The 23020-nt window shown below is 42.8% G+C and overlaps 1 protein-coding gene across 1 annotated transcript in view; it reads left to right on the top strand.

The window, feature by feature from the left end:
• The window catches only part of Corin (corin), a 28799-nt gene extending 5779 nt beyond the window's left edge, over positions 1-23020 (top strand). The window contains exons 2-13 of the mRNA XM_064687551.1: positions 14645-14758; positions 14827-15064; positions 16326-18050; positions 18116-18445; positions 18497-18594; positions 20423-20823; positions 20891-21217; positions 21277-21460; positions 21522-21681; positions 21744-21870; positions 21951-22096; positions 22575-23020. Of these exons, the coding sequence (XP_064543621.1) occupies positions 14676-14758; positions 14827-15064; positions 16326-18050; positions 18116-18445; positions 18497-18594; positions 20423-20823; positions 20891-21217; positions 21277-21460; positions 21522-21681; positions 21744-21870; positions 21951-22096; positions 22575-22910 (4155 nt within the window). The 5' untranslated portion in view covers positions 14645-14675 and the 3' untranslated portion in view covers positions 22911-23020. The remainder of the gene's footprint in view (positions 1-14644; positions 14759-14826; positions 15065-16325; positions 18051-18115; positions 18446-18496; positions 18595-20422; positions 20824-20890; positions 21218-21276; positions 21461-21521; positions 21682-21743; positions 21871-21950; positions 22097-22574) is intronic.

Below are 23020 nucleotides of genomic sequence, written 5' to 3'. Positions count from 1 at the left end.
AGTGCAGGACTGGCTGCTGCAGATCGAAACCTGGACAGCTATGTGGAACATCGCTATAAACTGTGCCAAGTCCGCCTGCGTCACTTTTACGCTGCGCCCAGACAGCTGCCAGGGGCTACGGTTCGATGGAGGAACCATTGAGCAGACCAACTCTTTCTGCTATTTGGGTGTCCACCTCGATCGAAGGCTCATATGGGGGCCTCACATCGCAGCAACGAGAGCAAAATGCCTGAGAAGACTACAAAAGCTCGATTGGCTACTAAAGCCTCAAAGCAAGCTGCACATATCCACGAAGACACTGCTTATCAAAACGATGGTAACGCCTATCTGGACATATGCGATCCAAGTTTGGGGCACGGCATCAGCACACCAGCTCCGTCGCATAAGAGTGGTCCAAGCCAAGGCAGCACGCAAGGTTGCTGGCCTGCCATGGTACGTAACAACAGACGCCATCGAACGCGATCTCCGCCTAACAAAGGTCGGAGATCAGCTCAACTTCTTTAGCAGCCGATACTCCGACAAATTGGTGCAGCATCCGAACGCGGCCGCAAGGGCCCTGGCTGAGCCCATCAGTGAGAGGCGCCTCCGAAGGCTACACCCCGACGACCTACCAACGAGGCGCATCACTTAAACATCCCTTTCCCATTATGTTATATATTTTTAAGTCTGTAATTATCATTTAAGTTATTAAATAATAACTATACAATATACCCTTAACTCCGCTTGGTAGAGATCAGAAGGCACTGATCGATTCCAGCGCAAAATAAACCAAAAAAAAAAAAAAAAAAAACAATTAACTACAAACTCATTTTTTATAGCATACTTTTTCGGGCAGTTGTAAAATGGGCCAATTTTTACAGCAGGCTATGCTGTAATTATATATTTGTAGTTGAATATAATGGAATGGAACGTCAGTGTTACATATATTTTACTTTTTTTTAATTGTTAATTTTATAAAACAGTTAGAGTTACGGTCTCTGTTGCATCCTCTATTTTTTTTTAAATATTACTACTGGTAAGGAAACAACTTAAATTAAACTTATCTGAATAATTACCATACAACTTGTTCTAGAGTTAGGTGTAGCATAATAAAATGAACAAAAATAAGTTGGTTATATAAACCGATCTGACAGATTGATTGGATCAGACCTCCGCAATCTCCGCCAAATCTAAGTCTCTTTAGAAGCCAGCCCCTCATTATGGCGATATAAATTCCCAATACATTTTCCATAGCATGCTTTTTGGGGCACACATACAATTAGACAATATTCAATTTCAGCCCAGTTAGCCATATTTATTTGTAAGTGGAACGTTGTGGAATGAAACAGGCATATGTAAAATATATGTAAAATACGGGCCAGAAATACAAATGAATTTAAGCGCCAAAGCTTAATGCATATTTTTACAGCATTTAAGTGTGAAATGATGTGTTGGCGCATTATTTGACTTAGGCACGAAGAAAATGCTAAGCTCACACAACAAACACACGCGCACAAATTCACACAAACACACACACACACACACACGGCCTATACACATGCACTCGCACTCGCACACAGGGCCAGAAAAAGACAACACAGAATCTGTAAACCCTGACAGAGTTGAAGTGGCAAACAAACAGGGCAGATACACACACACACACACAGAAGCAAAGCGCAAAATACAAATACAAATATAAATACATAGATACATAGCATACAGACACACAGACACACACTAGCTGTACGTGTGACTTACAAGAAAAAACACTTATGCGCCACGTTGAACGTGAAACGGTCGCAAGTTTTATCAACTTGTGCTGGCTGCTCGGACGCCGCAAACTCAATTTGGCATTTAGGCTGGCAGGCAAAGGCACAAAAAAACACACACACACACACACATACAGCTACATAATATACCCAGGACGAAAATCGATTGTGCGATGCTGTAGCAAAAACAAAATAACTGCCATAAAGACCAACCCCCTCGGGCCCCGGGCAGGCGTATTTGTAAGCCGATTTCTGCATTTGCCACACACAGCAAACCCTTTATACGTTTCTTTTTCTTCTTTTGGTATTTTGGGTTATTTTGGGGGCACAAAACGTTATCGATGCGCTGCATGCATTTCAGAATTTGCACAGTTCATGTACCTAATTACCGTCTAATTTACGTTTTGTCTCCTCAAAATGAAAAATCAATTTAACGAAGTCTGCTCGGCGCCAGACAGTCGCTGCAGGCGCTCCAATTGTCAGAATTTTAGGTACAAGGTTCATGAACTCGCCATTAATTCAACGTAGTTGTCGCAGAATGTTGACTTGATGACATTTAAATTTCCATGGAAAGACTGACTTAAGATGATGGGAATTAACTAATTATTGAGTAAACTTAATTTGTTAGGTAGCTATTTTATTAGTTAGTTATTTTTAAATGTTATTCTTAACACAAAACAAAATTGTTTGAGTTCGACATTTAAATTTCCATGGAAAGCATGGGAACTAATTATTGACTTAACTTAATTTGTTAGGTAGTTATTTTATTAGTTTGTTATTTCTTAATGTTGTTCTTAACACAAATTAAAATTGTTTAAGTTCTTTTGCCATAATTGATATGATTAAATGGAAATAGACAATTCGCAATACCCCTTTAATAATTCCTCATTTAAATGAGAAATCAAATAAATTATCTTGACTGCTTTAAGGATGCTTTTGAAGATTATAGCAAAGTAGACGTTTTGTAGTGTGGCGCATTTGAATTGCTTTCAGATGCAAATGATAATTACACGTGGCTCATTAGTAACTGGCTGAAGTGAATCTGTAGCCTGGCAACAGCGAATTTTCGCTGAATTTGTAATTGTTTTTGGCATTTAATTAATTTGCAAAAGCTTTTGATGCGATTTTAATGAAATATAAAACCAGGGGCAACAAAGCAAAACTCTCTGCAGCAGGCGATAACTTAGAACTAACTAAATGAAAGAAATGTACAAACACACACACACACACACACACACAGGCATGCACAATAGCTGAATAACAAGACAATTTAATGCCAGTAAATTGCGCACTAGGCCACATCAGTTGCAGCAGCAGCAGCAGCAGCAGCAGCAGGAACGGCAGCAACAAATTCCAGTCTGCGGCTGGGCTTGGCTCTGGGTTCCGGAGCTCTAAAGCTGCACAAAACTTGAATGTCCTTGACGCAGCTGCAGCGCTTGGCACGGCCAAGCCGATTTGGCCAACTATTTGCCAGTCCTCTCTCTCTCTCTCTCTCTCTCTCTCACTCTCAATCCCTGTCTCTCTCTTTTTGTGCCAGTCTGGCTGGCTGCTATCGCAGTTGCCGCAGACATAAGTCGGCCTCAATGCCAGAACGTGCATTGAAATGCGATTTGCGTTTGGCAAAATTGAAATCTAATTAAAATCTGAGGTGCGAATAATGAATGCAATTGAAATGCGCCCCCAAAGACAATTTATGGCCCCAACTTGGCACAATATAAATTACGCGCTGGACAGCAACAAGGGGCACAGACGGACTGGGATTCAGTAACTGGGGACTCATACGCGCCGTGTTACAACAACTGTGCACAAGTGGCAAAAGCGTTCAAGTACAAAAATCAATTTCCGTTGAAAAAGGGAGTTAAAAAGGGAGCTGCAGCTGAATGAAATTGAAATGTGGCAAGAGGAATACAAGCGCTTAATGGTTAGCTGCATGTCTGGGCGACTAACTGATAAATGTAACTATATGACCAGACAAAAGACTCACTGACTCACAGGCTGACTGACTGACTGACGGACTGACTGTCAAGCTGACTGACTGTCAAACTGGCTGTCAACGGTTCAGCGCACACGCTTCTGCAAAGTTGCTGCTGGGACAGCATCCTGGCGCTGATAACTGACGAGCACGCGACTTGCCCAGAGCGACATCTATCAGGACATTTCGACATCCTGCCTGCTCCTATCGCTGCTCTACGCACACTTACACACACACACACGCGCACACACACACAGACGCAGAGCTAGCTTTCATTGTTCGTTCAGGCATCATAAACCGCTGCCACGTGCGGTCCAAACGAGCGACGGCGATGTCAAAAACAAAGCAGCGAGCTTCAGTTTGTCCATCTGTTACTCAGTCAGTCAGTCAGTCAGTCAGTCAGTCAGTCAGTCAGTTAGTCTGTCATTGCCGCCTTGACTAATGAAATGCCTTCACTGTCATCAGCATTGCTGCTGCTTCTGCTTCTGCTGCTGCTGCTGAACAAAATGTAAACTTAAAACGACAACAATGCGCACGAAATGATGGAAATGGAAATGGTGTCTATGGACTGTTGATTTAAGGATTTCTATCGAAATTAAATAGAAAAAACCAAGTAAGAGTAGAGAATGCTTTGGTCGACTAGGAGATACCCTGATACCTTCCCTTTGCCCCAATCTCTGTGGAATGCATTCTGATTAAACTTCAGTGCTAACAGCCCGTTCTTTACGAAATTAAAATGGCAGATATATGGCATTTAAAAGTTTCTTAAAACCGAAGACTAAGACGATACTTCCAAAAACACAGTTTGATTTTGAGAGAATCAGGCAGAGGTTCCAAATAACCTAGATGCCACATTTTGTGACTAGCTCTTAAGATATACTAAACAAAAAGAACTCGATATCGATTCTTATCGATTTCATGAAAACTAGACAAGTTAAAAAGGAAACCTATATCTGGCAATAGGAAGAGTTTATAACTTCATGTCTCTAGCAATTAAAGTCGCTGAGGTCGACATATTCTGACATACTGACGGCCAGACAGATATATAGCGACTCGGCTAATGAGGCTGAGCAGGAATATATATATTTTATGGGATAGGAGATGCTTCCTTATGTTTACAAATAGTTATATTTCATCCATTTTCAATGGGTTCAGGGTATCAAAAAAACTTGTTGCTTAATAATAGATCAAGAAATTCCTTTTGAGTACCAAGCTGCTCCCTGAAAATATATTATTATTATATTATTATACTATTTATATATTAATAAGTTAATAAGTTGTTAAATAGTATAGATTATTTAAACATAAAAGACAGATAGATGTTTTTTCTGATCAAACAAAGTAACATTTATTTGAAAGATTTTCATTTATTATCAAAAGAATATGCCTAAAAATCGATTTCTTCTCGTTTCTTTTTGGAACATCCTTTATAAGACTTCTCCAAAGTAATCCTGTATACATTTCGCTTAAATTCTCCATTAACTTTCCTGCATAAATGATATTACCTAGCTTCGATTCTTTTCCGTTTAAACCATAAATGTAATTTAGTTGGCAAATCAATCAAATGCACAATGACACGAATCTTTGCAGATGATTTGCATCGGTAGTGTGAGAATCGTAGAGGAGAGTCCAAAAGAGAGCCCTCGTCTGACCCAGTCTATCAGGAGGATTCGCGTTCCAATCAGCAGCTTGACTTAGCCAAAGGCCAGAGTACTCCGCATTCTGCATAAAACATTGATAGTTTGTGGTTTAAACAATACCACTAATTTTTATAATAATTGTTTACTTCATATGCCTTTTATCTGCCATATCCATAGTTTTCGCATGAATTAAACTCGTAATTTACAATTTAACTTCATTTACGATTCCGGGAAGCGAGATATGTGGAATTCGCTGAAACTGAAGCTGTAAACAAGATGTGTTAATCTTGGGTGCAGTCGCTTAACATCATGCTAAATGTTTCCTGGAAATGTGTGCTCCGATTTGTGGCACAACTATGAAGCGCGGCTGGTGGAAAGCCTATTTAAGGCTATGAACTGGGGGCTTATCAGGTTGATTATGGGCCAAACATTGATGGCCTAATCCACGCACTAGCATTTAGTGGCAATTGTGTATGATTGAAACTTGCTATCAAAGGCTCAAATCGACACACATAGCTAGGACATGACAATGCAAAATCCTTGCGGATTTGAACAACGGCCACTATTTGGCCCAATGAGTACGCACGCACATTCACACATCTCTCATAAAAGTTGGCCAAATATAAGTCGCCTCGCCGGGATCTGTCGGTGTGTGCATATAAGTGTGTACACACTGGCATTCAGCAACGCCCAATTGCCGCCCATTTGTGCGCACAATTTTCTGCATTTCACTCATGTGCAAATCAAACATGACAGCTGAGTGGCAGGCAAACACTGCCCGGCGAGCAAACACCCCCACCCGCACCCGCACCCGACCCGAATCAGAGCTGGGACACAGCCAGGACAGACCATTTAACGGTATACAATTTCATATGCTTAAACTCACACACCAATACACACACACACACAGACACATCTCTGCAACCGATCGCAGCCAGCGGAAATGAGACGAAATGAAATGGCGACACCCAAAAAACAAAAGTGATTTAGTCGGGAGTGTCCGACTAGGCGATACTCTGAGTCACTTTGCAAGCGAATATTTTTCGCCTTGTCTTATCCCCATTTTATCGCATACGTATTTTTGAATAGTTTCGGTATTTATGGTCCGATCATTTTTAAATATGTAGTGTATATACCAAATCAAAAGGCTTTGGCTAACTTACACACCAGTTTCGATGTATTCAGCTCTTATCATTTTCGAGTTATGCTTAAAGAACCAAATCTAAAAATCGATATTTTTGACATTGTGCTAACTGTCACGCTTTATATAACAACATATATTGTAAATTTTTGTAGTTTCGAATGTGCTTTCTTGTGCCTGTCACATACATTTACCCAAAAACGTTATACCCTTCTTACTCATCTTCACTGCGTGCAGAGTATAAAACCGGGCACAGAGTTGAGTTGTTGACTATTCAGGCTGCTGCTGATGATGATGATGATGATGATGATGATGATGATGCTGATGATGGTTGATGATTGTCACTCATTCACACGCCTATTGAATGTAAAATGAAAATGAAAACATTTTGAATTGCTGCCAGTTTACGCACACATTGTATGCGACACACAGATACCAATTAGGTTGTTTTAAAAATATATGCAGACATATATATACATATATGTATGTGTGTATGTATAAATGAATATATAAAATGTAACCGTTTCTTGTGCGCGTCGCTTGAATAACGTCGTCGTCGATTTTGCATTTATTCATTCTCCTCATTTTCTTCAGCCCGCTGCAGAGCGAGAGAGAGAGAGAGAGAGAGAGAGAGCATCGATTGTTGCACTCTCAGAGCGAAGCCTTCGATGCGATTACAGTTATATTTGCAGTGTGAAGTTTAATGCGATATCACAGTAAACTTCACTTTATTGTATTGTTTCATATATTCATGTTCACATTAAAGTTATGCCCTATTCAGCAGCCAATATACCCCGTTGCAGTGCTGCTGAGCGTAGAGTATAATCAAATCAGGCAGCGGATGTAGGCAACATTGAATTTTGTATATGAAATACTTGTAATGGTGGCCAGCTTCAAGATTCGCCCATACCTGCCATGCTTACATAGTACAAGCACACACACACACACACATACAGTTTTTTTTTTCAATTTTTAACAATTTGCCTTTGACTTGAAAGCCGCACAGTTCAACATAGTTGAATTTCATTGGCGCCATTTGTAGCACCCGCACAATAATAAAGCGAACGTGAGAGCGAGCGAGAGGGCACACACAAAAACACATACACAGGCACGCACAGGCACACACACACACACGCAGCCATTGCAGGCTGGCACAATCACATTATGTCGCACATCAGCGCAATTCTGATTGCACAATTGCTTACAATAGAAACAGGTATTGTTGCTTTGTCTGTGTGTGTTGAGTGTGTGTGTGTGTTTTTTTTTGTTTGTGCCTTGTATTTTGTTAATTGTATGGGCGTGCCATTGTGTGATGTATGTGTTTGTCCGTCTATTTGTTACGTAAAACTCTGGCAGACATTTTATTATTGTATCTGTATTTGTATTTGTATCTTCAGCTGTATCTGTATCTGTATCTGTGCCTATATCTGCAGCTGATGGTAAGCATAATTTTTACCTTTGATGTGTAACTTGCTGGTTGCTAAGGGTCTGCTTCTTCCCATAGTGATATTTTTTTCTTCTCTTTTTTTGTATGGTTTACGGTCATTTGTAATTGGCTAAACTTTTCCATCGGGCATACAATATGAATCGCTATGCACAGAAGGTCAAATGCTTGATTTATATGCACACAAACACACACATATTTATATATATACGTTCAATGAATGGGCTTTTATATAAGCTAATAGTAATGTGTGTTCCCTTGGTTGCGTATTTTGATATGACTCTCAATGGCGTATACAAAAAAGCTTTAACATTAAAGACTATAAAAGTTTATTATTTATCAAAGCTGGTGCCTAGCAACAAATCGTGTATTGCCTTTCTATGCGATTTTCATCGATTCAAATGACGCTAAACGTATTTTAATGTCTTTTCAGTGGATTTTAAACATTTGTCTTAATAATTTCTGTCTCTCCTTCTCTTAATACTTCCTTCCTCTTTCAATTCCTTTTATGTTCTCTCTAAAGGAATTACTGACTTACGCGATTTCTTACTCTTCCTTTCCTTTCTCTCTCCTAGTTGTAATTTTGTTAATCATCCCTTCAGTGTCGCCTTTCTATGCGATTTTCAAGTAATAGTTAAATTTAAGTAATGCCTATAGATATTGAAATTTTCTTTACATAAATTATTATAGATTTTAAATTAAGTATTTAAGTAAACACGTGCCTGTCTTTAGAGCCTGTCCCCATCTCGCAGTACAATCTAGAAGCTGCAAGCAACCTGTCGTCTGTTGTTGCACAAACTAATTAGATGCGCACACATAATTTATGGTCGAGAAAAATGTAAAGAATATAACTAGCAGCGGGTCATAAATTTAAATTATGCTCGTTCCCAGAGGCCGCAAAGTACTCGCAAAGCCAACAAAAAGTGAGTGCAAAAAAATTGTTAGCTGAATATTTTACGCATAGCTGCACTCACACTGGGGCACACTCGAATACCCAAACACTCAAACTGAAACTCAAACTCAAACTGCGACTGGCACTTACACACGTTGTTGAAATTTTTCATGATTCTCTCTCTCTCTCTCTACTTATTCTTTTTAATACCCTTGTAGAGAGTATTAGAATTTTGTAATGAAATTTATAACGTTTAGAGGGAAACAACTCCGTATCATTAACAACAAACGAGCCGACAACTTTCCCAGGCTTAAAACTATCCTCATGAAAGTCTGCACAGGTCCGTCTTTCAGTTGCAAGCAGCACATATATATGTTTGTCGGAATCAGTCGGATCAGACCACTATATCATATAGATCCCAAAGAAACAATCCATCGAACAATTAGTACTTGGATGAGAAACTTTTTGTTTCTTAAGAAATTTTGACCCTTTATCACTTCATCAACATCGTACTACTATATCAAAAAGCTGGCTTTGAGAATCGCTCCTAAAACTGAGTTTTTGTATGGAAAACTATTCTGTTTTTCAAGATATTTGTAACAAATTCTATAATTACTTTCTTTACTCTCTCCTGACATATCTCTAAAGCCGTAAACAAGGGTATTTGGCGGTTCTTTATTGTTTTTTGCTTCGCTTCTTTGCCTTGGCCAGCGCTTGGCCCACGCCCATTTGTGGGCGCTGGGCTGACAGGAATTGGGTGTAGCGTGCTGTAATGAAATTCCAAGAAGCTTGGACCACAAGAATATGAAAAAAATATGCGATTCTAGAGAATTACACACACAGACACACACACACACACACACACACAACTTGAATTTGCACGTTGAATGCGATGCGCAAAAGGAGTGAGGTTAGGGTTGACTTGAGGTTGAGGGATCGACCCATATGGCCAACATTATTAGGACACACGTCCGTTGTAGTCGCACCCATGTCATCCGTGATTTTGTGTTGCTTTCACTTTGACCTTGGCCCCAGGCCTGCTCCAGCTGCCCGGCAGGATGCTGCCAAGACAAATTAGGCAATGGCCCCAGGCAATTTGATGGGACATTTTGGTAATTGGCTTTGGCTTGCATAACTCACAGCCCCAAAAAAAACCCGCTCCAAAAATAATGCTCATGTGCTGGCATTTTAATGATGTACTACAATTTGGCAGCTCGCAATTATTTCTCTACTTTTACCCTCTAAAACGTTTGCGTTTTTGAGTAAGATTCAATATTTGTTGATTTGAATAGAAATTAGAGTTTTGCTGCGATTTCAATTGGGGCAATATATTAGATAGACTGCTATCGCTTTTATATCTTTCGTATCGCGAATTTGGGAATAAGAAAAGGTGCTGCAAAGAGCGGAAAGGAGAATTTTGTGAGAAGTCCCAAATGATGCACTCCTTAACTAAACAGCAAAGATACAAGTTCGAACTAAGATAACCAATTCTTTACGCTGGAAGATAAGAAAGCGATAAAGAAGCGACATCGCTGACAATAGGCAACACCCAATCGCTAAAAATAATACGCCAATTTGCATAATTGCTTAAGCATATTTTTTAAATTTTGCGCCAACAAAAGACTTCCATTACATAATTCTGTTATAAAGGAAAATAATTGAATTTCTTTGCGGCTCAAGCTTCCTTTTCCTGTCCCACTTTTCCCACTTTCCGTCAGCAAATAAGCATTAAAAATGCATAGAAAATGCCGTATGAATGTGTATGCACACACTCACACACACACACACACAGACACACAGATAAATTATATTTGCTTAGCATTTGTATGCTTAATGCCAATTGCGAACTCATATGAACCATAAACTGTTTGCATTTGTTAGTCTGGCCTCAAGAGCCACTCGGATTGTGGCCAAAACGAATTATGTGCTGGTTAGAGGCGTGTTCAAGGATGCCTCCGCTAACCAGTCGGGCGTGGCTGAGTGGACGCTTCAAAATGTATTACTCTGCCTCAAGTCGTTGTTGTCCTGACAACATTCTAGCTGCAACAGCAACTGCCCCATCAGTGCAAGATAAACAGACGCCGAGTGCTGCTTCAGCTTCTGCTGGGGTCAACGCTCCATTCTGGACACTCGTCTCGCAAGTGTCAATTTCTCAACAAGAAAGAAAAAAAAAGGAGAGATTTTTCAAATGCCAAACAAATTGCAAATCACAAATCACAGCGAGCACATAAATTGTTGGCCAAGCGCTGAATCCAGGCCTCGACTTGAGATTGAAAAGGTTTAAATTCCATAAAAACGGCCCTTGTTGCTTTGACAAACAATATTAAGTATACGTCTAGTTGTACAGCTGAAAATATTTGCACAATGTTAACGCAGTAAATTACATTCGGCATATGGAAATGGCAAACGGAATTTCAAGTTAATCAGCAAAGTTATTTTGTGCGCACAACACAACAAAATGCGGGCATACTCCAGCTGAGTGGCCCATGAAAATATTTGTGCACTGTAAATGCTTTGGATATTTTCGCTTGAAATGGACAAAATGTGCATGAATGTGCAATTTATTAAAATATATATATTATATATGATACCCTGGTTTTGCTTTTCTTGGAAGTAGGTTAAATTAAATAAACTTACAATTGTAAAGGCCAATTAGCTGGCAGTTCTCTTCGTCCGAAGTTCATTATGCTTTGATATTCCTTTTTAAAGGCAAGCTCTATACATATGATAGCACAACAAATATTATCACTACGATATATATATATATAACCAAAGTTACGTTAGTTTAGTAGAAAACACATCAAATGAATTTTCACAAAAATATTTAAAAATGGGCTTAAGGCCGATCGAAAGATTTATTTAATAATTTTTTACTTACTTACCACACTTGGCGATAGAATTATTTAAGTCCCTGAAAAACGTATTCATTATGTTTGATATATATTTGAAGCCCATCGACCAATACTTAAAAGTTGCTCCAAATAATCCTTGACCTACATTTGCCATCCAGGCAAGATGGACTTTCGGAAAGCTAACAAATCATTTAATAGAAACAATTCAAAATAAAATTAAATGATTTTGTTTTAAGTCTCTTTTAAGTACGCCCACGGTTATTAGGCATAAATATTTGTAGCTTGGCGGCGAAGGGCTTATCCTTTTGTTCCTCACAAAACTCTGCAGGAAATTAGGTTAAATGTATTTCGACTCTTAATGGATATTCCCCATTCGACCCAAGCACGACTCCATTTGCCTCGTGAGTATGCAAAGTTTAAAATATAATAATTAGGCAATTAGCATTAAAATAGTTCCTAGAATTCGAGAAGTTTGCGGAATATGAACAGCAAATTGCAGGCAAACCGCAAACGCACAGACACACACACACATGCACATGCACACAGGTACACATGCGTGTGCCAGGACATGTTGTCAGTTGTCAGTTGTTGTTGTGTGCACTTGTCAAAGTTGATTGAATCCTATTAGTGTCAATTTTCGTCCTTGACACATTATCAAGCAAAGCTGTTTGCCTGGCTCTCACTCCCTCTCTCTCTCTCTCTCTCTCTCTCCCTCTCCCACTCTCTCTCACTCTCTTTCTCAGCCTGTTGGCTGTTGTGTGTATGCGTTGTCCTGATTTTTCCCCTCTTGGCCTGCATTTCATATTCACCTGTTGCACCTGTCTCGCTCTGGCGCCAGCTTTGCTGCTGCTGTTATTTTTTTTTGGTGTATTTATTGGAATTGTGAAAAACTGGAAAACTGTGCAACAGCTCGCACGTTTAGGTTGCCTACCAGGGGGGCAGGGGCATGCCCAACACACAGATACTCTATACACATTTGGTTATTCAATTTTTAATGCTTACCTGTGGCTGCTAAGCACACTACTGCTCAAAAGTTAATTATCAGTTTTATTGACTCACGTTTTTATTGATGTGCCGACTTCTCCTCCCCCCGCCCCTGCCTGCCTGCCTGCCTGCCAGACAGCTCTCAATCATCAGCATCATCCAGCGCAAGTCATAAATCGTTCAATTATTACGCGCTGCCAGCTGCCAAGCAACAACAAAAACAATCACAACAACTTTAAGACGGCTTTAGTCGGGCATGTCAAAGGCAATGGAGCCATCATAATATTGTGTATTATACGCTGACAGCTTTAAGGCCCAGCTGCCAGCAGGAAGGGGCGGGATGCAAGTGTCAACAAATGAATATTGGGCAATGTCAAAGTGGCTGACAATAAAGCACAGATACTTACCAGCATACAGTAGACACACACACACACACGCACACACGCACACATATATATATATGCCATAGAAATATGACAATATTGCGATAATGAACTATAACTACCCACACACTCTCATGGCGCCTGACCCACGAGCATATACTATAAAGATTTGGGCAAGGGATGCGCACGTGACCGTCCAAATTCATATTTGAGTATTCCAAGTCATTACAGCTACGAAAATTAAAGCGAAAATTTAAATGAAGCACTTTTAAGTTCAAGTCAGTTTGTTTTCAGTTATTAAAACAATATTCAAGGTAATTAAATAGGCACGCTTGAAAAGTAAGCGAGACTTTGAAAAAATTTTATGCTATCATAATCATTACAAAACAACTTATCAATTGAGTTAACTCACTTACTTTAAGACAAAGCGAAATCAACGCCATGTAGGATATTTAATACTAATTATTATAGCATACTTTTTAGAGCACAAAAACATTTTTGAGTATTTACTTAAAGTCTTATGCTTGTTTCGAGTGGATACCTATAAATAACACTAATTAAGCCAGTTTCTTTTAAAAATGCAAACTCTTCTTCATAAACTAAATTTAAAAAAATAAAGTTAGGTTAGGTCTTGATATGAGAGGTTAGGTTTGTTTATTGATGCTTGGGTTAGGATTTGTTAGGTTAGGTTTAGGTTAAGCTGGGCTGATTTTGACTTATAAACTTGTAACTTAATTTGAATTTTTATTTAATAAAATCTTTAATTTCTGCTTTTTGGGTTAGGCAAGCTTAGTTAAGGCTGAGCTATGTTAGGATTAGGATAGAAAGATATAAGAAAATAAGTTAAGGGTCAAGTTATGTTGTATTTGGAAAGGTTAGGATGATTGTCAAGATAATTTCAGTAGACTGTGGTCTTTATTAAAACTCTAACCATTTAGGTAGCACATTTTTATAAATATTCAATATTCAATAAATTATACGAAATAGTTCAATAACATTTCCTAGCCAGGCAGCTGTTTGTAATTGTCGAAAATCACGACACGTGCTCATCTCTGCGACAATTTTCAGAATATCCCATTGCCAATAACAACATATTTGGTGTCCCAATAGAATCTCTCTAGCCAAAAGCCAGAAGCTAATGTCATTGTCTGTGGCGGTGTTTTGTTATGTGACCGGCTAATGGCATATCCATTAGACACAAAAGGCCAAATTGCGTGGCATGCTAACGTTTCCGCTTGCCGTTCACACGGACACAGCTACACACACACAGACACACAGACACACACACACACACAAACACACATAGTGGGGCATAGTGTATATCCTGCACTTTTGTCTTGGCATTTCTGGGCACTGTATCGACACGTATTAGGCAAAGTGTGAGCGATTGCATAATTGATTTTTATTCATGTGCCCCACAGCGTTTTGCATGGGATTCTCATAGTTCGTAGTTTCTTAGTTCGAATTAGTTATGCACAGCATGCGCCACGATTTAGCCGAGTGTGCGTGTGTGTGTGTGTGTGTGTGTGTCTATAAAGTGTTGCCAAAAAAGTTTGCTAACTTATTCGTAACTTTTTGCCACTTGCAGTTCGATATCGCTTAATGACGCTGATTAAAACATGAACGCACTAGATATGAATAAACAATTTCTAAGCGTTTCGCAGGATCCGCACTCGAGCGATGCCCAAAGGAACCGCACACGGTAAATCCAGCCCCACTCTAAAGCTTAACCCACTTAACTGCGCGTTCTGTGTAAATCGGGTTTTGCAGCTCGGAACGCGCCTCTAGCCTGGCTCTGCCGCTCAACTCGCTGTTGGACTTTTACGACAAGCAACAGGAGCAATGCAAATCGGTCACCCTGCTCCCCCTGCCCAGCAACAACAGCAACAGCAACAGCAGCAGCAGCAGCTCCAGCAGCATTGTGCGCCGCCATTCATCCCATTATTATCCCATGCTCGAGGATAAGCAGAAGCCAGCCCAGCTGCCCCAAGCAGCTGCAGACTTTCTGGTGAGTACTCGACCGAACTCTGGGAAAAGCCCTGTTTATAAAATGCACATTTCTCTTGAAAAATGCTCTGGTTACAATAGAAGGTAACTATGAAGGATTCTTCTTGGAACCGATAATTCTGCTAAGTCTTAAGAACTGGCATTGAAAAGGTGGCTTATATATATATATGTTAGTTTAAATGTTGGTTGCCGGGCAAAATTTCTTTTAACTGCATTTCAAAGGGAACGACTAACTTTAATCATTTTTTTATAGATTTAAATATATAATAATATTCTTTTTTGAATAGTTTAGGTTTTATTTACCTGTCGAAAGGTAATGAATTATTGCGGCTGCCGGTTCGGGATTGAATTCCAATTTAATTTTTACCATGCAACAAATCTTAAATTGAACCAAGATTCCTAGAAACCAGCTGAGACGCGTCTTATTTTAAAAATGGTTTGCTTCAGCATTAGAAACTTTTAATGGACACCCAGCTCCGTAACCTAAATAACTTGGGTCCAAGCTTTTGCTCTAATATCTCCCGATATACATACATTTTTTATTTTGTCAGATGCCAATTTTTTTTTTCAACTGCTCAAAAGCATATTTGGAGCTAAACGTGGGGACATATTTAGTTGTGCAAGAATCGAACTAAGTCTTAGTTGCAGTTCCGCTCTAAGAGAAGGTTTTTAAATAGAAATCAAAATTCCGAGTTAGCTACAGCAACTGCTAAGCATTTTGAACACAAATTCTAGCTCACTCTCCAGCCAATATCTGGCCATAAAAAAGCTTAACGCTCCGCACTGTTGCACTTAGTTATGCGGACGAACTTTCGCTGGCGGTGCATAATTTATCGATAGCACATCTGCGCCCCCTCCAACCCCACTCCCACCCCCTCCCCCACCTGGGCTATGCAAATATTGCACAATGTCAGCTTTCATTCTCAGCACCCCTCGCCCCCTCCCGCCCTGCCGCAGCCCCTCTTTTTCTATCCATGCTGCTCGCATCAACGTCAGCGTCAAAAATTGTTTTGTGTTTGCCACGCGCGCAAATCTGCGGACAAACAGAGTTCAGTTTCCGCCCCAAGCCCACCTCCAGCTCTCCCTCCTCTCCCTCCTCACATCGTCCCATCTTTTCTGGCTCTGGTTTCATGAGGGCAGAAAGCTGTGTCAGGTTTTGCATTGCGGCTTAGCGGCGGCTTAGACTGACTCATTGCCCGCTCGAATTGCCATTTGACTTTCTACTTTCCATTTCTGTCTGTGTGTGTGTGTGTGTGTGACAGGTAAACATGGCGGATCAGAAATATTGCAAGTCAGCTCCCATGGCGGGTGCCAAGCATCAGCAGCTGGTGCGTGTGGACACGCCCGTGACCCCGCCGCCGCCCATTCCACGTCGTCTGATGCGCGCCGTCAAATGCGCTTGGCAGCCCAGCCAGGATGTTGGCCAGGATGCCGCCGTTGCGGCCGCAGCTGGAAATGGCAGCGTGTTTGTTTATCCGCAGCCAACAAACCAGAGCATGGAGGCGACAGGCGCGACTGTGGGCGTGGGTGTGGCTGTTGGGCAATCAGCGCTGCTTGTTGACTTGGCCGCACGTCCGACATACGCGGATGCCGATGGAATATCAGATGACGACCGCATGAGCTTGGAGAATTCCGTTTTTGATGAGTCACTAACCTCGACACCTGTCAAGGTCGCCGGCTATCACAGCGGCCGCTATCCGACGGGTAACATGGCCAAGCGGGCACAGCGCTCCTCCAGCAGCACCGTGGACTCGGCATATGGCTCGACGACGGGCACGCACAGCGAACGTTTCGCCTCGAGCTCGACCAGTGTCGATTTTCGCAGTCGCTTCTCATCGGTGGACACGCAATCGTCGCTGGACGAAAAGCCACTATCCAGCTCGATTGACTCGCCGCTGGCCAAGGACACGTGCCGCTTGGAACGTGCCGCGCTCAACGATGTCATGCACAAGCTGAACAACAATCTGTACGCCACCAGCAGCAGCAACAACAACACGAACAACAACAATAACAGCAACAACAAGTTGCCCGCGGTGCCGGCTCGCAAGTTGCCACAGTTGCCACAGTTGCCGGGGAAGTTGCCGCCGCCGCCGCCCAGCCACAAGGGCGGCCACAACTCGTCGAGCGAGTGCAGCAAGGAGAGCACCAGCAGCGTCTCGGCCTCAGCATCGACCTCATCGGCCGGCAGCGGCTCGAGCACCATATCCAGCGCCACCATGTCCTCCACGTCCGTGTCGCTGGGTGGCGGGGATGCGACCTCGGGCAACGTGCCGCTGCCCGCTGCCGGCCAGCCGAAACGTCCAGGGCCGCCGGAGCCGCCGTTGCGCAATCTCAATTCGTTTGAGTGCATGGAGAATGTGGCCAAGGTGCATGCCCCGCCGCCCCTGACGGTGCGCAACAAGCTGAATCGCAACAAGCCGCCGCCCATTGTTTATCCGAAGCTGCAGCAGCGCCAGGACTCGACGCTGTCCAGCGATAGCTACTCGATTAGCTCCAGTCCCGGCTATAATTCCAAGCTCATGGAGACGCCGCTGCTGGCATCGGCGCAGAGCGCACGCAAGAGCCAAGCTCCCAGCGTGCTGCAGCGTCAGCCTCTGATGGATTTGGCCCCAATGCGCTTTGGCATCGGCGCCGGCACCGGCAGCAGCAGCGGCAGCGGCAATCCGGCAGCGCCCATGCGTGGCAAAATGAATTTCCGCCAGGACTCGACCATATCCAGCGACAGCTTTAGCCAGACATCCAGTCCCGGCTACAATTCCAAGCTAATGGAGGCACCGCTGCTGCCCTCGCTGTCCGCCAAGCGGCTGTGCAGCGCCCCGGCGCCCATTGTCTGCCGTCAGGGCGTGCAGCATGAGCCCATCGAGGAGCTGGAGCCGCCGCAAACCCTCTCGCCGCTCAACAAGTGCCCAAATGCCACGCCCAGCAGCCTACAAACCATCGTGCGCTTCCAGAACGGAGCACCGCACACCATGTCCTTGCAGCATCAGGTGAGAGCGCGATTAAAATGGGATCGGAAGCCGTTTCCAGCTGATGAGTTTCGCCTCTTCCACAGATCATCAATCGGCGCAAGAGCTCGAATCCGTACATCACCAATGGCCGATTGAAGTTCCGCCTGTTCCAGATCCTGATCAATGCGTTCGCCTTGCTGGCCATTGCCGGCGGCCTGGCCGCCTACTTCAATGCCTATCCAACCATTAAGTTCGTCAACAAGACGATCATCAATACCATCCATGTGGAGGACACCTCGAGCTTTGGCAAGAATCCCGCACCGGGCACCTGTCTGCCCATCATTGTCAAGTTCTGCCAGGGACCGCAGATACCCTACAACTACACCGTCTTTCCCAATTACATTGGCCACTTTGGCCAGCTGGAGACGCAAGTGGTAAATATGTGAGGAACCGCCAGTCAGTGCATTAATCAATCTCATCCGCAGGATCTCGACTCCTATGAGGCACTCGTCGATGTGCGCTGCTACGAGCTTGTCTCCCTCTTCCTCTGCACGCTCTTTGTGCCCAAGTGTGGACAAACTGGGTAAGTTACTCTATTATTATTGAATGCAGAGTTGTGCAGAGCTGTGCACTTTGGCTCGATTCTCGATGCTATTCCGAATTTAAGAACATGACAGGTAGTGTAGAGGCCTCGCCTTATCAAATGGACAAAGATAATATGTTGACGTCCTTTCAGCCGGGGGATAGGATGAGCTTTAGAGAGAGGTCTGTGCAGTGTGCTAGGAGCTCTACAGTTTCTAGATTCATATAATGGTGAAGTGAAATCACAATCGGTAATTAGCCGTAAGGCTCCATTCTCAAGCATCTGGACCCATTTCCAGGTCGGTATAGCCATTCCCAAGATTTGGGCTCCGTATCTACAGGTGGGCACGATAATAGCGTTATATAGTGATCTCTTACATCGTAGAAGGAATTTGGGTCTATTGCACAAGATCCAGTTTAGGCAAGGCATCTGGTGCCTCCCGTTGGAATACCGCCTAAATGTCAGCCTAAACGTTATCCAAGATGACGTCCAGATACTTTGCCTCTTGCTCCGTCTGCATGACTTCGTCGTTGAGCTGGACTTATGGCAACTCATCCCTGGATCAGACATCCCTGCTCTTAGCCGTAGTCAATTGAATGTTCCAGCTGCGAGCAGCAGGTGGAGGTACTTCAACATCCATTTGTAATTCGGCTTGGAATACTCTCACCTAGCCATACCCTTGGAGAGGGTATTGTCATATTTTTTATTATTAAATTTGTCAGACATAAAAGGACCTCATTAGCTATATTTATTTTTGATCAGAATCAACAGCCGAGTCGATATACTAATATCTGACTCCTTATGAAACTTTGCTTAGGTCTGTCTGTCTGTTTTTTTATTTTTTATAAGGATATCTATGCCCAACTCGGCATTCACTAGGTTTACTATGATCCTTTAATGCTAAATTTGCACAATATCGAAGCTCTATAATACTGAGTTACAGAAGAAAGTATCAGTCGAAAACTCAGTTCTTTATATAATTTTATTTTAACAACTGCCAATTAGAACTCAAGAAACTAACTTAAAATTAAGTTCTTGTATGACAAACTTGTTTATTTTTTTTGAAGATATCTTGAGCTGGCATTTATGAATTTTAACATGTGAAAGAAGTCATGTCAATATCAAACTACTATAACCTATGATTTTATTAATTAAAAATCGGTCGAAAAATGAGTTTTAGTTGGGAGAATTTTTCAATTATCTTGACTAAGCTCAGCTGCAATCCCACATCCAATCGAACTACTATATTTTGTAATTCCTATAGGAATAAACGGTCGTAAATAAAGGTTTCTTAAAAACTTGTTAGTTAATCGACTTGTCAAAGATAGCCCTTCCTTCTACTCTTTACTCAACAAATAGAGCACATTTAAATTGAATTTAAAGAGCTCCTTTGCAACTTTCTACTATTGCAAGCGCCCGGTAAGTAAGCACACAATTCACTTACCCAGCTAAGAGTGCGATTCCTGGTATTCTTATGGCTCGATTTCTATTTAATAAATAGTGTGTAGTTAATTTTCCGCCAAGCAATTATTGTTCTCCAATGTCGTCTTACCTTGTAAGCACTTGTAAACAAGTAGTTCCTCGAAATGCAGCTACAAGCTCTGCCACTCGACTGATGCCATCAAGTGCTGCTTACTTACTTACTTAAAAGATAATATAATAATACTTACTAATTGAATTGAGCTTTTAATGCTCTGAGCTTGCCACAACAAGTTGTTTATAAGCACTTGCGGATAAGCTTTTAACCAGAAATGATGTGCACAAAGTAGCTTCGGTTCTAGTTTAACCTTATATATATTATATATATCATATATTCGACCTTCTACAGGGCCGCCGTGCCGCCTTGTAAGACGCTCTGCACGGAGACGATGCGTCGCTGCGGCTTCTTCTTTGATGTTTTTGGGTTGAGCCTGCCGGAGTATTTGAACTGCAAGCTCTTCAAGGACTTTTCCAGCGCTGAGGATTGTGTTGGCTTGGATGAGGTGCGCGATGTTATGATATCCTCCGCAAATCCCAAGTGCGATGGCTTCCAGTGCGACACGAATCGCTGCCTGCCCAAGGAATATGTGTGCGATGGCCATTTGGACTGCATGGATCAGGAGGATGAGGGCAGCTGTGCCCGCTGCCAGGAGGGCGAAATCTACTGCGGCGACGAGCGTTGCATTGGCACCGAGCACATCTGCGATGGCGTCATCGATTGCCCCTACGCCCAGGACGAGCGCAATTGTTGTATGTATTTTGTGAGGACAACGATCCTCAGCAGATATTTGATATGTTCCTCCTCTCCTCGCTGCAGTGCGTCTGAGTGAACGCAATGGCGACGTGGGCTCTGGCGTCTTAGAGGTGTATCGCATCAACAAGCGCCAGTGGATGCCCGCCTGTGTCAAGAATTGGGATCGCGCCGTCTCGCCCAGCGCCGTGTGCTCCATATTGGGCTATTCGGCCGTGAATGCCACCAGCGTGGTCACCCAGCGCACACATCGTCCGCTCCTGGCCTCGGTTAATGTCTCTACGGATATTTGGAAGCTGTATGCCAAGCGTCGCTCCACGCTGATGCAGGAGTTCGCCAATTGCAGGCAAACGGAAGATTATCCCATAGCTGAGCTCACCTGCTCCAATTTTGGTGGGTTGAACAACAGATTAGCTGATGAACAGGAGTTGATACCGTCTTGATTTTTTTAGAGTGCGGCAAGGTCAAGCGTGGACGCCACAAGCCCTCGCGACGCATCATAGGCGGCTCCCAGGCTAATCCCGGCAATTGGCCTTTTCTGGCCGCAATCCTAGGCGGACCCGAAAAGATATTCTACTGCGCCGGCGTCCTCATATCCGATCAGTGGGTGCTCACGGCCTCCCACTGTGTGGGCAAGTAAGTTCCTGCTTTAGACTTTAGTAGATATAGTTATACAACTGTCTCGCATCCTTGGCAGTCATACGGTTATTGATCTGGAGGACTGGACCATACAGCTGGGCGTCACGCGTCGCAACTCGTTTACCTATACGGGTCAGAAGGTGAAGGTCAAGACAGTTATACCGCATCCACAATACAACATGGCCATAGCGCATGACAACGATATAGCCCTGTTCCAGGTGCGTTACTTGGACTCTTCCCAATCCTTGCTGTTACCTATTTTATTCTCATTCGTTTTCAGCTGGCCACCCGTGTGGCTTTCCATGAGCACCTGCTGCCCGTGTGTCTGCCGCCGCCTAACATCAAGAGTCTGCGTCCCGAGCAGCTTTGCACGGTCATTGGTTGGGGCAAGCGGGAGGACAAGGATCGTAAGTACCCCTCTCTCTCTCTCTCTCTCTCTCTCTTTGTCAAAGAGATTCTCATATATTTCATTTTCTCTTCAATTCAGCCAAGTCCACCTACGAGTTTATAGTCAACGAGGTGCAGGTGCCCATCATCACGCGCAATCAATGTGACGAATGGTTGGACAATCTCACCGTTTCCGAGGGCATGGTCTGTGCGGGCTTCGACGATGGTGGAAAGGATGCCTGCCAGGTAAGTCTCCATATATTAAACGGTTTAACTGCAATTTCACATGCAAATAGTGGAAAATGGGCGGCCATTATAAAAGGTCCTTGGGATAAACTATGCTAAATCCAACCCCTGAGTAGAAAGTAGGCGTAAAGAATTTTCTGGTCGTCATTTCAAGTTACTTCCCATCAGCCTGAGGCTTATCTTCAAGGCCCTTTTACATAAAGGTACGTGTTTAAGCAAATTTGGATATTCCACCCGCAACTGTGGAAAATTGGCGGAAAATCGATAGAGTTAACAAAAATGTTTAAAATCTTTGTGTGAATTCATCCCCAGTGAGTCAACAAAAGTTTAGTTCTCGTCCGATCAGCTGTAAGCTTATTTTCAAAGCTCAACATATAAATGAATGTTCGCTAAATGGAGGAAAAACTAATTTTAAATTTAATAAAAATACAAAGCTGGGTAATATGGCAAGTATTTATTGATTCTGTCCATTCTAAAGGGCGATTCGGGTGGACCTTTGTTATGTCCGTATCCGGGCGAAAAGGATCGTTGGTTTGTTGGCGGCATCGTCTCCTGGGGCATTATGTGCGCACATCCCAAGCTGCCTGGTGTCTATGCGAACGTTATCAAGTATGTGCCCTGGATAAATGAGCAGATACAGAAGCATTCGCGTCCTGCCAACGAAGAGCCCGTACTCAAATACGATCTACATCCCGGCGGGCCGGATATACTATCCAAAATGTCGTCGGGTCCCGTGAGAAAGCGAAAGCCCTTCAACTATCACAATGGCAAGCCCAAGGGCATTGACTTCTACGACAGTGAGGAGCGTAAGTAAGGCACCACGCCCCATGCCAGAGCCCCATAATTGTAGTTCTACATATGTATACCTAGCTTATAGAGTGAACATTGACATGATATTTGAATACAGCATATCCTTGAAACGTT

The sequence above is a fragment of the Drosophila montana genome, unplaced genomic scaffold, assembly GCF_035044405.1.
Source record: "Drosophila montana isolate Dmon_TW-CO22-7 unplaced genomic scaffold, ASM3504440v1 contig_3200_1, whole genome shotgun sequence".
NCBI lineage: Eukaryota > Metazoa > Arthropoda > Insecta > Diptera > Drosophilidae > Drosophila > Drosophila montana.
The sequence above is the reverse complement of the archived record's forward strand: the minus strand, read 5'-3'. Positions and strand labels throughout refer to the sequence as shown.